Source organism: Pimephales promelas, chromosome 24, assembly GCF_988280905.1.
Source record: "Pimephales promelas chromosome 24, fPimPro1.hap1.1, whole genome shotgun sequence".
In the NCBI taxonomy this organism is placed as follows: Eukaryota; Metazoa; Chordata; class Actinopteri; order Cypriniformes; family Leuciscidae; genus Pimephales; species Pimephales promelas.
The window spans coordinates 13,941,584-13,963,867 of record NC_142792.1 but is presented as its reverse complement, the minus strand read 5'-3'; the positions used below and the strand labels follow the sequence as shown (position 1 = coordinate 13,963,867).

At 36.9% G+C, this 22,284-nt stretch overlaps 2 protein-coding genes across 3 annotated transcripts; both read left to right on the top strand.

Annotated features, from left to right (window-relative positions):
* The first annotated feature begins 25 nt into the window (after window positions 1-25).
* Window positions 26-6,493, top strand: LOC120477007 (plexin-C1). Its single transcript, XM_039668347.2, has 15 exons — window positions 26-1,093; window positions 1,280-1,405; window positions 1,532-1,666; window positions 1,754-1,854; window positions 2,035-2,143; window positions 2,240-2,399; window positions 2,508-2,616; window positions 2,699-2,792; window positions 2,986-3,024; window positions 4,268-4,401; window positions 4,514-4,693; window positions 5,482-5,590; window positions 5,772-5,939; window positions 6,045-6,203; window positions 6,369-6,493. Exons 1-15 carry the CDS (start codon window positions 200-202, stop codon window positions 6,453-6,455), a joined length of 2,604 nt encoding a protein of 867 aa, XP_039524281.2. The 5' UTR covers window positions 26-199; the 3' UTR covers window positions 6,456-6,493.
* A 3,047-nt stretch (window positions 6,494-9,540) lies between these two features.
* On the top strand, window positions 9,541-21,778 carry LOC120477006 (plexin-C1). Of its 2 annotated transcripts, XM_039668346.2 has the most exons (15): window positions 9,541-10,539; window positions 10,708-10,833; window positions 13,288-13,422; window positions 13,850-13,950; window positions 14,078-14,189; window positions 14,282-14,441; window positions 17,028-17,139; window positions 17,238-17,331; window positions 18,607-18,645; window positions 18,844-18,977; window positions 19,104-19,283; window positions 20,100-20,208; window positions 20,568-20,735; window positions 20,924-21,085; window positions 21,218-21,778. In XM_039668346.2, the coding sequence occupies exons 1-15, from the start codon at window positions 9,637-9,639 to the stop codon at window positions 21,362-21,364; spliced, it is 2,682 nt and encodes an 893-aa protein (XP_039524280.2). In that variant the 5' UTR covers window positions 9,541-9,636; the 3' UTR covers window positions 21,365-21,778. The 2 variants fall into 2 exon arrangements, with proteins under 2 accessions (XP_039524280.2, XP_088982870.1); XM_089126744.1 differs by lacking the exons at window positions 17,238-17,331; window positions 18,607-18,645; window positions 18,844-18,977; ... (3 more) ...; window positions 20,924-21,085; window positions 21,218-21,778 and having other exon boundaries at window positions 17,028-17,143.
* Window positions 21,779-22,284: the final 506 nt, after the last annotated feature.

Genomic DNA, 22,284 nt, shown 5'->3' with positions numbered 1-22,284 from the left:
TCTTTTACTCTTATTTTAGGTAGGATTATGAAAAGTGTCTCATCATGAACTGGTATAACTTACAAAACAAGTCAGGAAGTCATCAGGCATCTTCAGAGCCGCTGCTCTCACTTCCATCTTTCAGCCGTGGTCGCATCTGAGCGCAGTTGATCTCTGTGACAAGATCTCGAAACTTCAGCTGATCTCTCAGATACGCAAGATGAGAGGATACTTACTTGGAATATTTGTGGTCCCACTTTTGAAACATTGCATTTGCGGTGATGTGGTGAACTTTGATGGAGACATCAAGGACTTTGTAGTTGGTAAAAGTAAGTTGTTCGTTCTTACTGACCATCGACTACATCAGATGAGACTCGATCTATCTGAGGAGAAGAGGAAGGACATCACTAATGCCACTCATCAAAATATAGTCAATATTCTACTGCCTGTTGAGGACAACAACACCCTGATAACCTGTGGGACCTTTAGTAATGGATATTGCGAAGTTCTTGATATAAATGACATTACAAAGAGTATTTACGCTGAAAGTATATTGATAGGACCGAAACAGAATGAGAAATCGGTAGCGTTCATAGCAGGTCCAAGTACCGGTAGGTTCCTTTTGGTTGGGAAAAACGACGAACAAACAAAACCGTCTCCTGTTGTTCAATTGTGGAACACTTTACAGTCTCAAATTGGTGGGATTTTAAGCAACATAGAAGAAGGATCAACCCCCTCCATCCAGAGCACCGCTGAAGATGTGGAGTTTGTTGACGGATTCCAGAGAGTTTCATCGTTGTACTTATTTCTCAACTCAAAGACTGGCTCGGAGAGGAAAGTGCACGTCCTGTGGATGGACAGCAATAAAAGAAAAAAGACAGAGATCTTCAGATCCTTACAGGCTGCAACGATAGAGTGCTGCGATGATAAAGCTCGTCCAGTTCTCGTCGCCTCCACCGTTATTCCCTCAGGGAACAGTGTTATTTGGGCAGGTGTGTTCAGTGCGCAGGATCAGCAGGATCCGGAGAACACCGCGCTGGCTCTGTACGACATCAGTAGAGTTCGAGGCCGAGTAAAGGGTTTCTGCACTATTGGTGAAAAATGTGATTCTGAGGTTGGAAAATCAGCATTCATGTGCTCAATATAGGCTACATGTTTTTTAATTTTAATTTTTTTATGTTTAGAAATTTTTATCGATTTGAGTTATGTAGGCCTAACTGTAATATAATGTAGAATATGTTGCATGATAAAACTTAATTTCACTATTGACTAAAGTCATAATTTTATTTTTGTGTTGCAGAGTGGTAGTAACCTTCAGCCGCTCTCTGTGGTGTTCAAGTACAGCTCAATGTCATCAGTGGCAGCAGTTAGAAGTGAATCCTGGATTGTGTTGTTCACAGGAACCAGTGATGGACAACTGATAAAGGTCCTTCACCTCTCAATAACTTTTTATTTCTAAATTCCTCCCCTTGCTTCAATCAGTTGTTTACCTCTTCATTTGAACTACTAAACAATCCCAATTTATGATTTGTATTTCTGTTTGTGTTTCTAGCTGGTTTTGGATGAGAAATTCACACCAGGCTGTCCAATATTGCTGTACAAATCTGAAGATGAACGAGCAGTGCTTCCCAGAATGCACTTTGATCCAGTAGATTTCAAACATATCTATGTTGCTCTGAGGAAAGAGGTGAGAGGTGTATATGAGTATATCTCTACTCAGCTGTATTACATTGAATCATCACACTTGTCTCTTTCTGCTGATGTTTTGATGTAGTTTAGAAGAGTGTCTGTGGTTCAGTGTGCTAAACACACCTCTCTGAAAGATTGCAGAGCTGCTCTGGATCCTCTTTGTGGCTGGTGTTTGAACACACAGAGGTCAGCCTGGCTTTATTTATATGTGACTTTTCACACATCACATTATCTGCTTATCATCAGTTAATATGCCTAATGGTTCATTGTATGGTTCAGTCTTTTAAATTCTGATCATCTATATGGACATGGTGAGCAGTGCGCAAACAGATCTGTACATGATATATTGATGATGTTTTTATCTAGATGTTCTACTCAAGATAAATGCTCAAATACTTCATGGGTCTCCATCCCAAAAAACTCTCTTAAGACACAGCTGCTTTCTTTTCAAATGACAGAGAATTCTTCTAGAAAGGTAGATGGTCTTAATCTTAAAGTATTGATCATAATTTAGGGAATATATTTAATAAATAATTTATATGACTACCAAACATTGCTCTCTCCTACACAGATTACTCTACATCTTGGCTTGAGTCTGGAGAGTGCAGGAAATCCCGCCTTCTCATGTTCCTTCACCACAGGAAGTGTGAATCTGTGTGACGGGTCTGATCTGACTGCAGTTTTCCCAAACTGCTCCTGTAGTTTTTCAGACCATATACTTTATACTGGAGGTTGGTTTTCTATTAATAAGTTGTATTGTGCGCAATTATACAGTACATTTTTGTTGTCAGAATATGATTTTTTTTTATAACCATAAACATTTTTAATAATATATTTAGTTTCAGAAGTTTCTGCTACTGTAGCCATTAAGGATCAGAAGATCACAGAGACACTGACACTGAGGAACTGCTCCAGTATCACAGATAACACAACTGCTTCTTATACACAGTGAGAAATTCAGTGTGAAAAATTGCATAGTGCAGAAAAGCTTTTTAGGTAATAATAATACATCATATGTGCATGAATGCAGGTGTGTGCAGTGTGTCTCATCTGGGTGTCAGTGGTCCTCTTCTTCTCAGCGTTGTGATTGGACACATGGACCTGGACCGCAGTTACTCATACAGGTGAGACATACGGTATTCTAGAATCCAGTGCTTCATTATACGTATATACGTACGTATTGGGAAATAAGTAACCTTTATAAAGATTCAAGATGATATTAATTCATTGTTAATAGCTTAAATATCATTGTGTTGACTGAAGATAATTCAGGAAGTGAATGAACCGCTCAGTTCTCTCTCTCTTTCTACTTTTTAGGATGTGTGTAAACATCTACTCTCTGAGATTACCTACAGAGTAAGTGGCATACTGATTAATATGAACCCAACTTCACAGAATAGGGATGTCATTTTTAGTTTGTTCCTATTTCAAATTAATATGACTTAACTTATGAAAATTACTCTACAAGTGTCAGAGTATTTTGTTTTGCTTTTAATTTTCCTTAGGAATAATTTCGCGATAATCTTTATCCAAAAATTCTCCCTCATATCGTTTCAAACCCGTACAACTTTCGTTAGTCTTTGATACCCAAATGAAGATATTTCTATCCCTCCATTGACATCCTACGCAACTACGACTTAGATGCTTCAAAAAGTTCATAAAGAGTTTTAAAACTAATCCATGTGGATTGAGTGGTTTAGTCCAAATTTTCTGACAGATTTAATTTTAGGATTTCATTGACATAAGCATTGACCAGCGCACATAAGATCAACTGTAAATGCTTTGATCACGCGCACGCTGTTTCTGACGCACTTCACGTTTGCTAGGCGATTGATGCACTGGACCGGAGTCGGGGGACTTAGTTACGTTTTTGTGGAGTAGTATTACAAACTAATGTTTTTAAAATAGTATTAGTATTAAAAAAAATCACTTGTTCGCTCATTTTGGTGTACCATTTTGGCGTACCCTAAAAATTTTACCTTTAGGAGCGAGGACCTCTTGGATCGGTCGGGCACCCCTCCTCCTCCTTTGGCTCAAACCAGTGAACTAAAGCTGGACCAATATTGATCCTCGTCCAGCCTTTTATTTTGCCACTCTCCCTTTTTCTCTTTCTACTGTCCTCCGACAAAACCTTCACCTTGGTTTTACTTGCTGCTTCAGCCTTGACAACATACAGAGGAAAAAAAACGCTCGTTGGGCTCTCGCGACGGAATTTGAGGACGTGGGCGAAGTAACGTATAAGAATTTTGTAGTTCTTTTTGTGCTCGGGTTTCTACCCGCACCTCGAAGTTACAGAGTGCCAGTAAAAGCGATACAGACACTGTCAGGCTATGGCAGACCTGTCATTCAACCTATTGTAAGTCGATGTACCATCTCAAGGGTTTGGGAAAAATATTATAAAGGTTGAAAAAGTTGCATAGTGTTGTTTAAATGTACATCATATCAGTAGCAAACAATGTGTCAATCATCATGCTTTTTAAATTATATATAATATATTATTAATATTTACAATTATATATTATAATTTGAATTACTAATTATATACTTTTTATAACAAAAATGATATTTCTTTACTGAGTGCAACTTTTGTGTCCTGTAGGAGCCAGAGATTCTCTCTCTAGAGCCCAACAAGGTTTCTTTCCATGGCAGAAACAACGTATTATTAAGAGGAAGGAACCTGGAATCTGTCACTAAAATCCATATTCAAGGGGATCTGGACTGTATTCCTAAAGAGTGAGATTTTGAGTGTGTGTTTGTGTTTAGTTGTATTTATGAATGTGTGTAGATTGATAAACTGTACATGATACTGTACATCTGTGCATGTTATATGAATGTTTCCCCTCAGATCTCCAGTGTTCGATCGCTCCAGTGACACTTTAAGGTTCCACATTCCTCCCAGTGGAACTAAAGGAACAGTGAAAGTGTGTGTTGTTACTCCTGACGACCGTTGTCATGGTAACAGTATCATCACTTACAGTTCTCAGCCCAGCTGCACAGGAATACAGCCCACAGTCTCCTGGAGGAGGTAAGAGCTTTCAGACCACTGGCAGATCAGTGCCTTGAGATGACATCGGCACATTATAATTACTTAATCTAATGTCCTACAGCCCATTTTAGCCACGGAATTTGCAAGAATGCTAAAATGAATGTGGTAAAATAATATTTGCAGTGTAATGATCTGCAGAGTTAACGTTACTGATGATGAAAAAATAAATTAAATAAAAAACAATCATATGCAAGACAGGTCAGGTCATTTTCTACATGTTTGTCTTTGTTCCAAGACGTGCAGTTTGTAACGCTCACTTTGTGCATTTACGGTAATTTGAGGTACAGTGAGAACTGCGCATGTGCGTAGAGTGTGTGTCTTTAATAGATGTGACAAGTGATCAGGAGAAGAAGTAACCACTCTACTGACTTCAGTACACTTTCCGTTATTTCCCTTTCTATTTGTGACCAGAGTTGAATGTTTATTTATACTTTTTCTCACTCAATCCCCATGTATGCGGGTCATTGTGTTGTTTAAGTTATTTTTTTAACTCGGGGAAAATACACCATCTCTCGTTCCTCTTTTCTTCCGACACCACATATTGTTTTGCGCTCTGGGCAACATCTCAACTTTGCGTTACAAAGTTTACTGACTCACGTGTGACCATACTAGTCTTTAGTTTAATAAGTGCAAACTGCCTCCTAACAGCCAGACTGTTTTCATGTTTTTGGCAGGTCTTGAATTAAAATGTTAATACTGTACTTTTACTTTAACATTGTTTATTATGTATTATTGACTAAAAATTATTTTAATATCTCTTCATTCAGTGGTGGAAGGAAGATTGATGTTCAGGGGAGCAGTATGGACTCTGTGGAATCAGCTCTTTTCCGTCCCTCTAATAAAGTGCTTCAAATACAATACAGCAAAAGCTCAGGGGTAAGACTGACACACAGAGGTCAAAGGGTGAATTAGCAAACGCTAATTTTGCAGTGAATTTTTGAGATCAGAAACTTTCAGTATGAAATTTAAAAACTCTTATATGTCAAAGAATCAAGGGAATAAAATCTTTAATTAAAGTCATGTTGGAGTCATATTTTCATTGTCTCTCTTTTCTCAGGATGTGTGGTTTCATTCCCCCCGTTATGATGGCAGGGGACCGTTAAGCTTATTACTGAAAGTTGGGAACTCCACTGTGAACTGTAAGACTTTTTCTTACGAGCCTGATCCAGAATTCGTTGGATTCACCACCTTAAAGGTGGCCAATGATCTACAGGTGAACATTCAGGTAAAGAATAGCTAAAAAACAAAGCAAGATCTGAACTTTATTCACAAGCACACACTTTATACACTGAGTTAACACAAATTCATCTTGTGGATCTCAATTTCTCAGAAAAAGCCAGATGCATTGAACTTGAGTATGAGTGAGGTGAATGTAACGGGACAGGGAGATCAGCAGTATCAGTGTGTTTTGGAGAAGATTGAGTACAATGCCGTCATCTGTAAGATTAAAGGAGAATCAGGAGCCGTCACGTCAGTGGACTCAATAACTGTACGTCTGTTTATGATATTTTCAATCTTTTAGTAAATCTATAAACATGAAAGTTCATAATTTGACTTGATAATTGCTCCTAACACTGCTGTGTTAAGTTTAGTGTAAATATTACTCGACTAACTTCATGAGATTAAAAGACATTGCTTTTCATTGCCATTTCAGATCACGACTGGGAATTATGTTCTCAGGATGGGGAATACAAACGATTTGTTCTGCCTCAGTCCACAGAACACACCTGACCAAGTATGAGAGCAATGAAAACCCTCACAGAAAAAGAAAAGATTCTTTTTTTGAAAAGTTTTTTTTGAAAAAAGGCTTAAATTTATTATTTGCTATTTCTAAGACTAGAGAGCTCTATACTTTTTTATATGTGCTTATTTCTATAGAGTTATACATTTGAGCAGTTTGCATTTTCTTTTATATTCTTCATGTGTATATATATATATATATATATATATATATATATATATATATATATACATATTAACTAACCATATTAATATTTTTAAATATTCAGCTTTCAATAAAGAAATTATGTTTTGTCATGCTTTAACTATTCAACAACCTCTGAGTTCAAATATCCTGTGAGAGCAATCCTGAGACTGAAAAGCAAGTGGCGCTATAAACTTACAATCAATTAAAAGTTTCTGCAGGGACTGGTTTGTTATTTTGTACTCGAGTACTTATTTTGTAGAAGAATGCTTTCATTGAATCTTTTTCATCAAACAACTACAAAATGATTCTGTTATATTTTTTTATTAATCGGATAATTTATGTTATCACTCAATTTACTGTTTTACACCTCATACTTACTAATAAACATGCCAAACATGAAATCCATTAAAAAAGAGTCTCGTCTGATTTAAATTAACAAGCACACATGAACTCACAGAAACATTATTTTAGTTCACGAAAAGGCGTATGTATGACACGCCAATTCGAATTTCCATTTTTGGCGATCTATCAACACGCATAATCGCTTTTCAGCATGTTTATGAACGCCGTTGACTTAACGTTATTACTGTATATATAAATATATGATCTACCTCAACCCCGTCCCTAAACCTACCCGTCACTGGGGTTAATAGCATTTATGAGTCTCCCTCACCATCCTTGGAAAAAAAATATCGCTCCCCAGATGTAGATCTACATTTTGCTTCGTTTCGCTCGGACATTTGACGGTGTGTACATACACGCGGAATCACTCGGACATTAATGGCGTAAACATACACGCATACAGCTCAAAATGCGTAGAGATATGTTTACGCAAAAGTCATGATGTCATGTTGCTTAGTTTTGCAAGTCACCATCACACTTTTCAGAGCACACAGCATGGTTCCTCTAAACTAAAATATAATATGTCTTGTCTATAAGAACACTAAGGGTGCTTTCACATCTGTAGTTCGGTTCATTTGGTCCGGACCAAGGGCGAAAAATTATACTTTGTAGCATTTTTCAGGGGTTTTGGTTCGTTTTCACATCATACTGTACTGTATTGCTCTGGTCTGAATCAGTTGATGAGTTGATGAAACGAAACAAAATATAATCACGTGACAACATTACTCTTTGGCCAGATATGTCTTGAACATATTTCCATAACTGCACTTCGATTGATCAGAATTCACGTGCGTGAAAATGACAACAGAACAAGTAAACAAAGAGGAGCAAAATCCAGCTGATATGCGGAGAATTCACTCACAATGTATGTTCAGAATCAGCAAGCTTTATCCTTTGGCAAATCCCCTCATAAACAAGAAAGATATGATATTATATATAAATAAGAGATTCACTGTGCAGTGCAGACAACTTCAGTGTTGAGTGTTGTGAGAGTGCAGAATGCGGCAAGTCAGTCATGGCTTGAACGGAGCGCTATATAAATAATCATTTCGTTTTACCACGGCAGCTGGTTTAGTCCAAAAATGCGCAGTTATTTGGCAGTTGGGTCTGTTCGAGGTCGGATCATGTTCTCACCACAAACAAACCTCTACAGAGTTAGTTTGAAAGCGTGCCAAGACCACCTCGGGTGCTTTCACACCCGCCTCATTTAGTTCGGTTGAATCGCACTAGAGTTTGTTTTCCCCCTTGGTGCGGTTCGTTTGGGCAGGTGCGAAGGCAGCAATCGCACTCGGGTGCGCACCAAAAGTGGACCAAACAAGCGCTTTCAAACGAACTCTGGAGCGGTTCTTTTGTGGTGAGAACGTGATCCGAACTCGAACAGACCCAACTGCCAAATAACTGCACATTTCTGGACTAAACCAGCTTCCGTAGTAAAACAAAATGATTATTTACAGTGTGTATCATCATCACATGTACTGTATGTTGTATATTAAAGATTCCACATTTTTAACAAACAGCTGCTCTGCATAAAGTTGTAGGCTAATATTTCATAGTGCCTTAATATTTCATACATTTTCATTCAATAACATAACATATACTGTACAAAAGTTATACTGTATTCTACTTCATACTGTAGTTCAGCTAGGCTAATATTACTTTTATGCTGTTTTTGTTATTATTTTTATCATCATCATTATTATGCCAGGACGGTGTTGAACAGTGTTGCATGAACTGATGAGTTAAATAATGATTTTCAAAGAATTTCTGCATATAGGCTACAAATGTAGGCCTATGCTTGTTCTATCGTCTACGAAGTGTGTGATATTTGTGTCCAGTACGATATTTGTTTCATATTTATTTTCAGAGTCTTATAGAAGTCAGGACACTAATACAATTTTTTTATCAATCAAGTTGTTGAACAAACTATGTGGGAAAAAGAAATCTTACTTCATAAAAATCCCCTTCCTCTTGATGTCATCAGATAATTTCTAAAACCTTTAGACCTATTCTACTTTTTAATTGCTTTTTGATTGTATACAAATGAACGCCGATCTTTTTCTTCTTTTCACATTCCACTAAAGTAACTTTTTGAACAGATAAATGTTTCAGAAAGTAGGGTACAATTTCTCTCCATTTAGGACACCCCACCCTCCTCTCACAGCACTGCTTTCACTTCTACTCACTTCCCTCGTGGCGCATCTGAGAGCAGGTGATCACTGTGACAAGATCTCATGATAGAAGGCCTGTCCAACGGTCTCTTACAAAAGTATGCCTGTCCAACTGCTCCTTCTGATATTTATAATAAGTTATGAGTTATTTATAATAAAATGAGTTATTTAAGAATATAATAAATATAAAGTCTGTTGTGAATAAAATGATTGAGAGAGAGTAGCATATTTGTTTCTTTTACTCTTATTTTAGGTAGGATTATGAAAAGTGACTCATCATGAAACTTACAAATCAAGTCAGGAAGTCATCAGGCATCTTCAGAGCCGCTGCTCTCACTTCCATCTTTCAGCCGTGGTCGCATCTGAGCGCAGTTGATCTCAGTGACACAAGATCTCGAAACTTCAGCTGATCTCAGATACGCAAGATGAGAGGATACTTACTTGGAATATTTGTGGTCCCACTTTTGAAACATTGCATTTGCGGTGATGTGGTGAACTTTGATGGAGACATCAAGGACTTTGTAGTTGGTAAAAGTAAGTTGTTCGTTCTTACTGACCATCGACTACATCAGATGAGACTCGATCTATCTGAGGAGAAGTGGAAGGACATCACTAATGCCACTCATCAGAATATAGTCAACATTCTAGTGCCTTTTGAGGACAACGACACCCTGATAACCTGTGGGACCTTTAGTAATGGATATTGCGAAGTTCTTGATATAAATGACATTACAAAGAGTATTTACGGTGAAAGTAGGATATCGATAGGACCGAAACAGAATGAGAAATCGGTTGCGTTCATAGCAGGTCCAAGTACCGGTAGGTTCCTTTTGGTTGGGAAAAACGACGAACAAACAAAACCTCATCCGTCTCCTGTTGTTCAATTGTGGAACACTTTACAGTCTCAAATTGGTGGGATTTTAAGCAACATAGAAGAAGGATCAACCCCCTCCATCCAGAGCACCGCTGAAGATGTGGAGTTTGTTGACGGATTCCAGAGAGTTTCATCGTTGTACTTATTTCTCAACTCAAAGACTGACTCGGAGAGGAAAGTGCACGTCCTGTGGATGGACAGCAGTAAAAGAAAAAAGACAGAGATCTTCAAATCCCTACAGGCTGCAACGATAGAGTGCTGCGATGATAAAGCTCGTCCAGTTCTCGTCGCCTCCACCGTTATTCCCTCAGGGAACAGTGTTATTTGGGCAGGTGTGTTCAGTGCGCAGGATCAGCAGGATCAGGAGAACACCGCGCTGGCTCTGTACGACATCAGTAGAGTTCGAGGTCGAGTGAAGGGTTTCTGCACTATTGGTGAAACATGTGATTCTGAGGTTGGAAAATCAGCATTTATGTGCTGAATATACATATATTTTAAAATGTTCCGTAATTTTAATGGATTGAGTTATATATGATAATTCTAATAGAAAAGTTTTGCATGATAAAACTTAATTTCACTATTGACTAAAGTCATAATAATATTTTGGTTCTTTGTGTTGCAGAGTGGTAGTAACCTTCAGCCGCTCTCTGTGGTGTTCAAGTACAGCTCAATGTCATCAGTGGCAGCAGTTAGAAGTGAATCCTGGATTGTGTTGTTCACAGGAACCAGTGATGGACAACTGATAAAGGTCTGTCTCATGTCTTATTTTTCACTAATTTCTGAAAAACCCCCCAGATAGAATAAGGCTGTGTTAGTATGTTTTATGTTATCGTGTTATTTTTGTTATTCACATGGTCATGAAAATGGACTCTGGGTTTGAAAATGGTCATGACATTAAAATGATGGGCCTAACTACTGCAAACACAAGTAGTTTCTTCCCCAAACTTACTATTGAGAGCAAAAATAATATTAGATCTATATAACTTGATAAAACACACACACACACACACACACTGTGATGCCGGTACCGTGGTGTGGCAGAAACACGGGAAAGAGGCTGGATCCAAACGCAGTGTACAGGCTTTATTTAGACAAACTACATACTTAGACAAAGACTCAGATACTGGACTCAAAAGCAGGAGCGAATAACGTCGACATCACACGTTCAACAACTCACAAACTAAGACAGAAACACAGGGCTTAAATAATCAGACAAGCAAACTTAACAAGGTAACAAGGGGGCGTGGACAATAGGAAACACCTGGAAAAACTCAATAGACAGGGAACCACTAATAATACAAAGACAAAGACACAAAACCACATCATGACACACACACACACACACACATTATCTTCAGAAATATGAATTAGATTAGGAAAACTCATATTTAATGTATTATTACACAAAACAGAACTTGAAACATAATTAATATAATAAAAAATAATTACATATTTATAAATAACTATCACTCTGAGACTGAGTTGTCACTTTCAACTGTTTTAATTGCGAGTACACTCAAAGTCTTCAGTACACTTCTACAGTAAAAGCTACAGACGTACATCTATTGCTATTTTGTATGTATTGTTTTTAATATTATTATTATTGTGTTATTTATAATGGAATTGAAGAATTGAGTTTTTGTTACTCATGTTTACGAAGTGTTTAGGCAGTGCAAATGCAAATGGGATTTAGTGTAGTTGTATGCTGGACTATATTGTGTTTTGGAATTGTTTTAAATTAGATTATATATATATTCTAGCAACAGTCCTAGTGATTAATATAACATCATAAAACAACATGTATAATCATTTTATCAACGGCTTATTTTTCCACCTGAGATTGCAACCACTAACCTACGGCCAGATATTGTTTTGTGGTCTGGATCAGCACACATTGTTCAACTGCCATGAGAGGATGCTGCAGATGCAGGGATGCAAACACATGTATGGTCAAAAAAGAGAGAGGTCAAAGCCCTCGCCATGCGGAAAATATCAAGAAACTTACATTGCCACCAACCCTTGCCATCCCCGGCCCACCCTTAGGCGCATGTAGTAAATATGTTTCAGCCTTTAAATAATTTTTCACACCAATTGCACACCGTTGCTAATATCGTCCGTAATCGTTGCAGGATACGGTTTCGTAGAATTCTTGAAAAACTTAAAGAGTCTGTTGGTTTATTTGTATAGGTTGCATAGTAATTACAGTCATTACATTCCTGCGTATATTGCGTAAATGACGGGTGGTGTTTTATAGCAGATATTGTGTTTTGCGGTAGCCAGGTAGTATGTCATACGGAATCGTTGCCACTGAACCTACTTTAACGAAGACAGTGGGGCTCGACAGCCTATGTCAAACGGATTGGCGCGTATGGTTGGGTTGTGGGGAGGTTGTGAGATAGTGGTTAGGTAACATGTAAACTACGAGGAGGGGCAATCTCAGCAGCAGGAGGGATGTAGAGGTCAGTAAGCTGGGCTGAGTTGAGTGGGGGACGGAGATGGGTGACTCTGGGACGGGTTAGGACGATTCTAAGGGTCCACTCACTTTTAGGGGCCCAGAGATTGATTTTATTAATGAAACGGGTGCAGTAGTACCTATTTTTCCATGGGGCCCAAAATCCATGGCCGCACCCCTGCCATTGTGTGTACTGACGCGCCAAGTACACTGCAGCTGTTAACGCCGGACAGAAGAGGAGTCACACCATCATATGAAAAGAAGCGTACATGGATGGAGAAGCATAGTTTACTGTAAAGCTACGTCTTACTTTTGCTTATCTTGGCGAAAGCCAAGTACAAATCAGCATGCAGTTTTAACACCTACTCTCGTGTAATGGAAATCATTATACAATTAGATAAATAGTGCTTTAAATTTAATGCCAACTACCCATATATGAAACCTTTATTCAGTTGCAATAAAATCAATGTAAAGAAAACAGTGTGTAAAAGTGAATAAAAGTTAAGCAAATGAGGTATCTATGTGGGAGGGGGGTTTTAACAGTCTGTTTTAGTTTCTGTTAGATCTGTTTTATAGTTTTTAACTTAGTTTCTGCAGTTTCTTCTTAGTTTCTTTTGTGGAATCTGTGAATAATCATATAATGATAGGTACTCAATATCTTAGTGACATGAATAAATGAATAAAGCATCACAATCATTTAATGATTTGAATTTAGTAAAGTTTGGATAATAATGCGGTTTGTATTTTTAGCTTAGGTTGGATGAGAAATTCACACCAGGCTGTCCAATAGTGCTGTACAAATCTGATGATGAACGAGCAGTGCTTCCCAGAATGCACTTTGATCCAGTAGATTTCAAACATATCTATGTTGCTCTGAGGAAAGAGGTGAGGTTTATAACTGTACAGTTAATAAAAAGTGATACTCGACATTTAAATTATATATTTCTTTTAACCTGTTGTTTTTTCATGCTTGACACAATTTGTGAAACATATAGACCTTTGCACCTTTTCATGATTTCATGATGCTGCATTTACACAATTATTAACTGTAAATATAGCCATTTAAAAAAAAATAAAGTGTAATGGATTTCACCATATGTTACGTTATATTGTCCTGACATTAAATTAAGAAACTAACACTGCTGCAATGGTTTTTACTAGAGCTGGTCAGGGAACGACTGTAACTGACAACAAATTTCTTCTGACTACTGTAATCTAGCCTACTTATCTGGGTTTTTTTCTTTCTCATCAAAAAAGCAATGGGAACGCAATAGTAGATGTTTACTTGCTTTCTGCTGATGTTTTGATGTAGCTCAGAAGAGTGTCTGTGGTTCAGTGTGCTAAACACACCTCTCTGAAAGACTGCAGAGCTGCTCTGGATCCTCTTTGTGGCTGGTGTTTAAACACACAGAGGTCAGATTCATATCTGTTGCACAAGTACTTATTAAGTAGGCCTATATATGCTAAAAAAAATACTAACATGGACAACATAATGCAACCTGGCAAATCAACTTTAAATCATATATTTCTGCTTGTCTAGATGCTCCACCAAGGACGAATGTTCAAAGTCTCCATGGATGTCCACCCCAAAAAACTCACTTCAGGAACCTCTAGTTTCTTTTCAGGCTTGGGATGACAAATCTTCTAGAAATGTATTATTATATTTGTCTAAAATGTAACTATTATTCATTGCTTTGACAACATATTAGCAATTCCTACTGACACATCAATACCCTCTACACAGATTACGCTGCATCTTGGCTTGAGTCTGGAGAGCACAGGAAATCCCGCCTTCTCATGTTCCTTCACCACAGGAAGTGTGAATCTGTGTGACGGGTCTGATCTGACTGCAGTTTTCCCAAACTGCTCCTGTAGTTTTTCTGACCACAAACTTTATACTGGAGGTTGGTTCTCTGTCAGTGCATTGGATTGGTGTAGTCGTGTACATCATATTTTAAAAGTATATTTTTAAAAACTGTACTTGTAGATATGTATTAACGAGATTACATTTCCATGACTAAACTCTTACCACACTTAAAGCTGCAGTCAGCAGTTTTTCCTCTTTGTCGCCATCTCTGTTCGAGTCATTCGCGGAATTATCAACTTTACCTGAGTTGTACCCTCGACACGGCACAGCGCGGAGGAACACAATGTTTGAGGAGAGTGTGAGGCTGTCAGGCACCGTGTCGGTGTGGATACTGGCATGCAGAATCACAGATTATTCTTTTTGGAAGTATGACCAACATAATAATTTTCACCGGAAAATGCCATCTGAACTAGTAAGAAACATCCACTTTTGTTCTGGTTCTGACATTGCTGTAAATCACGCTGATCTAAAATCTAAAAATCACTTAGCATATCACGTAAAACAGTACAAATTATACTTTATTCTCAAATTGTTAAAAATTAACCACCCCAGCATTGCGTGACTACATGTAATGTCCTTCCAATATGTATCATTGTTTTCGCATGGGTCCGGTTGCAGTCTCTATTTTTCTGTAGCCACTCCGAAGTCCGAACAAAGTCATTTGCATTTTACAGCGGGTGAATCTGTTGTCACTGGTGATTGTCGTTTGAACCTTTCTGGATCCGCCATCAAATTGATAAGTTTAATTATATAAAGTGCTGTGAGAGAAGGCTATAAATCTCCACCTCCAACATCCTCACACGCAATATAGGTTATACTAGCCGAGACTCCTTCTTTATGTGTACAGATGTAACGTATTGACGCGAAGACATGCTCGAATCTCCCACAGAAATCCACAAGTACCACTGGAATTAAAACATTATTATAAGTTTACCGCTTTCAATCGAGAGCAAAGGAAAGCAGATACCCCCCCCCCCCCCCCCAAAAAAAAGCTATGAACTGCAGCGTTAAGAACACTTAAAAAAGTGCACTTCAAAATAATGTCAAATTTAAAAAATACTTTAAAGTAATTAAAAATTACTTTTAAAGTTTTAAATCATTGCATCACTATCATCATCACTAATATGATATTGTATCACTAATATCATCATCACTGTAGTGACATTCAATCCGTTAATATATTTTAAATGTGTTAAATTGCAAACTCATCATTGGAAATCTATAATTAAAAACATATTTATATAGTTACATGACATACAAGATTAAATAGAAATGACATAACTTTTTAGTTTTTAGTAATTATGACATTATGTGTACTTAAAGGGGTAGTGCACCCAAAAATAAAAATAATTTCCTCTTGACTTCCATAGTATTTTATTTCTCCATACTATGGAAGTCAATGGAGTCCATCAACTGTTTGGTTAACCATATCTTCAAAATATCATCTTCTGTGTTCAGCAGAAGAAAGAAATAAACAGGTTTGGAACAACTTGAGGGTTAAATAAAAAATTTAAGTTTTTGGGAAAACTATCCCTTTAAGTATGTCAAAAATACTTTTAATTGCATTTAATATGGGTTTAATAAAAAATTAAATAAATTATACTCTTTTTAAAAGAATGCTAAAGTATAATTGTTTTTCGCAAGGGTTTGTAGAGAGGCTGCAGGATATCGCTGTATCAGTGTTATTTTATTATTGTAGGATTAAGCTGTTTACTGTGAAAATGAGACATTTCCGATTCATCAACTGCTATAGGTAAATAACCGCAAGAGTAACATAGTTCAGGAAATGGTGAAACCATTTGTTCATCAAACCAGTTAGTAAATGATTACAATAATAAATTAAGAACAAAATCAAGATATTTTGCAATATCAAGTATAACAGCCTGTTTTTGTACAACTAAAGTAACCGGAAGCGCATGACACCAGAAGCCACGCACTTTCAAAGTTAAAAATAGACGGTTCTGATAGATTAAAATAAGGTGGATAAAACACTATTAGCACTATTAGGGATTTCCAAATAACAGATCAAGAAAGTATAAATACACAACATCAGACTCAAATCAGCAATACATAACTGATGATGACAACATACATAAAATGTGCTGTATTCCGAAATTGCCTTCACTACAGTAATTTACATATATTTTTTTCTAGTCATTTTTCTGTATGGGTTTTTTTTGCATTTAAACTCAGGGACTTGTAAAATGAATTCAGTAATATGTTTGACTGTTCTAGAGAAGGAATTAAGATCTGCCTAAATTCTATGACCACAGGGCAACCGCACAAGAAATGTCTTATTTCCAAGAGTTATTTCCTCTGACTTTCTTAGCAATCATAACCATGGTGGTAAGCCTCAAGTCATGACACATATGACTCTGAAGCAGCAGGGGGAAAAAAAGAAGAAAAAAAAAAAAAGAAAAGATACAAGCAAAACAAATGAGACAAGTCTAAGATGATAAAATGTAGTATATCTTGTTTGGTATGTGAGCCACTTTGGATTTAAATGTCTGGCAAATGCATACTGTAAATATAAATGTGAGAAGTCCTTCCTGTGATGACTATATCCAGAAAGTCAAGTGATCATTTTTAAAATCTCATTCAGATTGTTTTGTAATCCATTCAGATTTAACTGTCACAGCTATAGTTGCTGTTAAGGATCAGAAGATCACAGAGATGCTGACACTGAGGAACTGTTTGAATATCACAAATAATTCACCAAATCCTTCATATAAACAGTAAGAACTGCACCGTTTAAAAGAGATTCTTTCATTCTTCAAAATGCCATAACGTGTTTAACACATTTCAGTCACATTGTAACATTAAATAAATGCAGGTGTGTGCAGTGTGTCTCATCTGGGTGTCAGTGGGGCTTTTCCTCTCAGCGTTGTGATTGGAAACATGGACCTGGACCGCAGTTACACGTACAGGTGAGACCATGTTTAACCAAACAGTAGTATATTTGCTAATTGTGAAATAACAATTATCTTCATAAAAAGTTTAAGATGATTAACCCTTGTGCTGCATTAGATTTTTAACACCGTTGAGTGCATTAAGGACCAAAAATGGCCACATATTAAACATTGCCTAAAATATTATATATTATTATTATTTTCCACTTTTACCAAGTTAAATCTTTTAACCAGCATCAGTCCTCATCATAACTACCAAAAATGTATTCAATTTCAGGATTTTAACCCTTTAATTACCAGTTTTGTTTGCGAAACCATCGATTTGTATAAGAGGAAAAAACACAAAAATTCAATTATTTTCAATAAACTAAATGCAAAGAGAAAACTTTAGATTTGGATTATCACAGTCCCACTTTGCAAAAAATCCCACTTAGCGCGTTAGAGACCAAAAATGGCCACCTATTAAACATTGCCTATTGCCTAAAATAAGGTGCATTTCCACCCATAGGGAATAAATATGTAGTGACGTCATCTGGTGGAATACACTATATAATGCAAATATAATGCTTTTGCTTCAAAATGAAAGGATGTTTGTGCAAAAATCATGTTTCATGTATTACTGACAGCCTCAGATTTAAACAACGTTTTAATGGTCTTTATGGTGCTGAGTGTTACTATTTGATCTACACAGTGTGTGTTATACATATTTTGCAAAATGGGATCACATTTTTTACATGCATCCAAAAAGTCACAATTTTGCCAAATTTCATACCATTTGCATTAAAACAGCCAAAATGGTCAAAGAAATTAAACTGTAAAAGACCAAAAATGTCCCTAATGCAGCATAAGGGTTAATTAAGTTGAAATTAATGAAGAAAATAGCAGTGTGTAAATAGTTAGATGCTAATTATACGTATAGTTCAAATAGTGTCAGATACTATTTGCAACGCAGGTTTACTATAAAAAAGTATACAAATAACACTTTTTTAAATATTTTCTTGATTTTTATTTCAAATAAATCCCTCTCTTGAGCTGACATGCGATGGGAAAAGTTAGAAGAATGAGTTCAGAAAAAGGCGACACTACTTCTTTTATCAGCACAATATTTTTGGGTAATTTTGTCTAGCTCAACCAGAGAATGGTGGCCAGATTTATTATAACTAGACTTTGCCAAGAAGGCAGGCTATTTGCACTTACTTTATTGTTGATAGCAGAAATATAATTGTGTTGACTGAAGCGAAGTCAGGAAGTAAATGAACCGCTCAGAGTTCTCTCTCTTTTTCTGCTCTTTAGGATGCATGTAAAGATCTATTCACTGACATGGACTACAAAGTAAGTGTCATACTGAATGCTGAAGATTTAGGCCTAGTTTTTAGAAGCACCAAAGGGCATGTAAAATGTTCTTTAAAATACTTTCATTTCGGAACAAAATGTTCAATAACTTTTACTATATACTGTGCTAGATTATAGTGTTTTTTTCATGTCTTTGTCTGTGATGTTTTCAATGAGCCCAACATTTGTGTCCTGTAGGAGCCAGAGATTCTCTCTCTAGAGCCCAACAAGGTTTCTTTCCATGGCAGAAACAACGTATTACTAAGAGGAAGGAACCTGGAATCTGTCACTAAAATCCATATTCAAGGGGATCTGGACTGTATTCCTAAAGAGTGAGATTCTGTGTGTTTGAGTTTAGTTGCATGTATGAATGTGTGTAGTATAAATCTATTGTAAGTATGAATGTATTGGTATAAATGATACTGTACATCTGTGCATGTTATAATGTTTCCCTTCAGATCTCCAGTGTTCGATCGCTCCAGTGACACTTTAAGGTTCCACATTCCTCCCAGTGGAACTAAAGGAACAGTGAAAGTGTGTGTTGTTACTCCTGACGACCGTTGTCATGGTAACAGTATCATCACTTACAGTTCTCAGCCCAGCTGCACAGGAATACAGCCCACAGTCTCCTGGAGGAGGTAAGAGCTTTCAGACCACTGGCAGATCAGTGCCTTGAGATGACATCGGCACATTATAAATTTCATGAAATATGCAAGAATGTCATTAAAGGGGGCCTATTATGCAAAATAAGATATGTGTCCACGGTGTGTGAAAACAATCAGCCTATAAAGGTATAAAACAACCCAATATATCCCCATCCATCATTATCAATCGTTAGAACAAGCTGTTTCAAATGTCTCCCTACTCCTCTGGGAAAATCCGTCCACAACTAGTGACGATCTGCACTAGATCCCACCCTGAGTGAGAAGCAGCAGTCGGACATTATAACTGTAAACTAAACGATATCTGCTCATATCCAAGCAGCATATATTTTCTGGCTCTGTGTCCATCCTAATCACACACCTCAAGCACCTATTCAACAGTTATTAGATTAACAAAACGGTACAGTCAAAACTCCACAGTAACTACATAAATATATCCACTAACCATTCAGAAACGTCAGTATAAGAGTCGAAGCCTATTCCTGAGTCTCTCCATCTGTGTCTGACTCCGGTTCAAATCGTGTGTTTTCCCTCACACCCAAAAAGGGGCAACTTTGAAAAGCTATAGTAAAAATCTGGGTGGTATTTTGAGCGGAAACTTCACAGGCACATTCTGAGGACATGAAAATGTGACCTTACATGTGACTAGTCTTGTTTAAATGTTTAGAGGTTCAGAGAGGGAAACCTGCGTGATGACAGCTAGGCTGTTCTTAATATTCTGTATTACTGGCTGAAATGGTTAATATCTCTATAATAAATACTTTAATATGCATTTGAATATTGTTCATTCAGTGGTGGAAGGAAGATTGATGTTCAGGGGAGCAGTATGGACACTGTGGAATCAGCTCTTGTCCGTTCCTCTAATAAAGTGCTTCAAATACAATACAACAAAAGCTCAGGGGTAAGACGTGTGTTTATTACTCCTGCAATAACTCACACCACTTTATCTGACACAAAGAGGTCAGCAGTTTATAACTTCAGTGAGTCTTCAAACGGCCCAGATTAATTTCATGTACTGCATAAGTTTTATTTTTTTAATTGATCTGCTTATATAATTGTTAAAAGCACTACGTGACTTCAGTAACAATGACTAAATGTAATTGATTATTTTAAAGGGGTTACGTTTATAGGCAATTCATACCTCACTCACAAACATGTATACAAAAAGTGTGTGTGTGTGTGTGTGTATAAAGTCTTGAAATATATATATATAGTTCATATAATAATGAAGTCAAATCTCCATTGTCTCTCTTTTCTCAGGATGTGTGGTTTCATTCACCCCGTTATGATGGCGATAGATTGTTAAGCTTATTACTGAAAGTTGGGAACGCCACTGTGGACTGTAAGAATTTTTCCTACAAGCCTGATCCAGAATTCGTTGGATTCACCACCTTACAGGTGGCCAGTGATCTACAGGTCAACATTAAGGTGAGTTTAGTATTACAGTGAGTTTAAGATCACTGTCACAGTCTGCATGTTTTGGCATGCATGCCTATTTTTTCCAGGCCCTGGTCTCAAAAAATCCCAGAAAATATATTATTGTGAGCAGTCAGTGTTTTTGCACATCAGCATTTGAATCTCACAACATCCACACCATACACATCTCTGTTTCTCAGAAAAAGCCAGATGCACTGAACTTGAGGATGAGTGAGGTGAATGTGACGGGTCTACAGGGAGATCAGCCGTATCAGTGTGTTTTGGAGAAGATTGAGTCCAAAGAGATCACCTGTAAGATTAAAGGAGGATCAGGAGCCGTCACATCAGTGGACTCAATAACTGTACGTCTGTTTATTAATTTTTTGGGGGAGGGGTCTCATAGTTTGACTGTTAAGTTTCATATAAATCTAAGTAAACATTACAAAATATTTTATGATAAATATTATAGATAATTTCTTACATTATAATTTCAGATCAGCGTTGGGGATTCTGGTGATCTCCTGACGGGGAAACATCGAGAGTATTTGGTGTTTTTTTCTATAGTATTTTCTTTAATATGCTTCTTCTTTATTCTTATCTTTTGCAGTTTGTTATCAATTTTCAGAGTCGACACTATCTAATCTGTTTGTCCTATTCAATGGCCACTGCATTTCAGATTTGCACTAACACACAGCCTTTATAATTAAATTGATGCTGTAAACTCCTGTTTATACTTAGTCAGAGATCACCACAGTAATATTATTCTCATTTCTCACGTTTCTGATCTTGTCAGATCCATTCTGTGGAGCTGTTCTCCAGACAGCAGGTGGCGCTTTACACTCACTTATTATACACCGTAAAAACAGTAACTCAAAGTTTCTACAGAGACTTGACGTCTGCTATTTAGTACTGTTTTATTATTTTGTAGTAGAAGGCTTTGCGTGTATATTTTTCATTGTATCATTTCATTGTACCTACACAATTCCATTGCTGTCTCATTAATCTTATATTTTAGATGTAATAAGTATAATTACAAATAAACATTTTACAATGCTTTTCTTCAAGTCTATTTTATATTATTACTACAGTTACAGGACGTGTCACAGCTATTAATTACAATATAATTATACTTTTTAAAAAGTGCCAAAATAAATCAGCCTATCTTCAAATATTTCACAAAATGGAAAGATTCCTACTAGTAGGTGAAAAAAAGAACACAAAATGAGGGGTGAAACCAAGAAAAACTCAAAAACTCTATGTTTGCTCAAAATCTAACAATGCTGTACTATGTTAGACTTAGTTTCCTCTATTATTCTTCAATAGAGTCACTTCAAATCACCTTTGTGAAGAGAGAGAGAGAAAGAGAGAGAGAGAGAGAGAGAGAGAGAGAGACTGAGACTGCTATCACTATAGCAACCAGGCGAACCTATTCCTGAACTCTTCGCTTATGGAAGGTTTAGCACATTATCTTGTGGGAAAGCCCCTTCTTCACATTTTTTGTTATGTGTATTTTTTTATTTTAAGATCTTTTAGAGTTAGACTGAGAGTGTAAATTAATTCA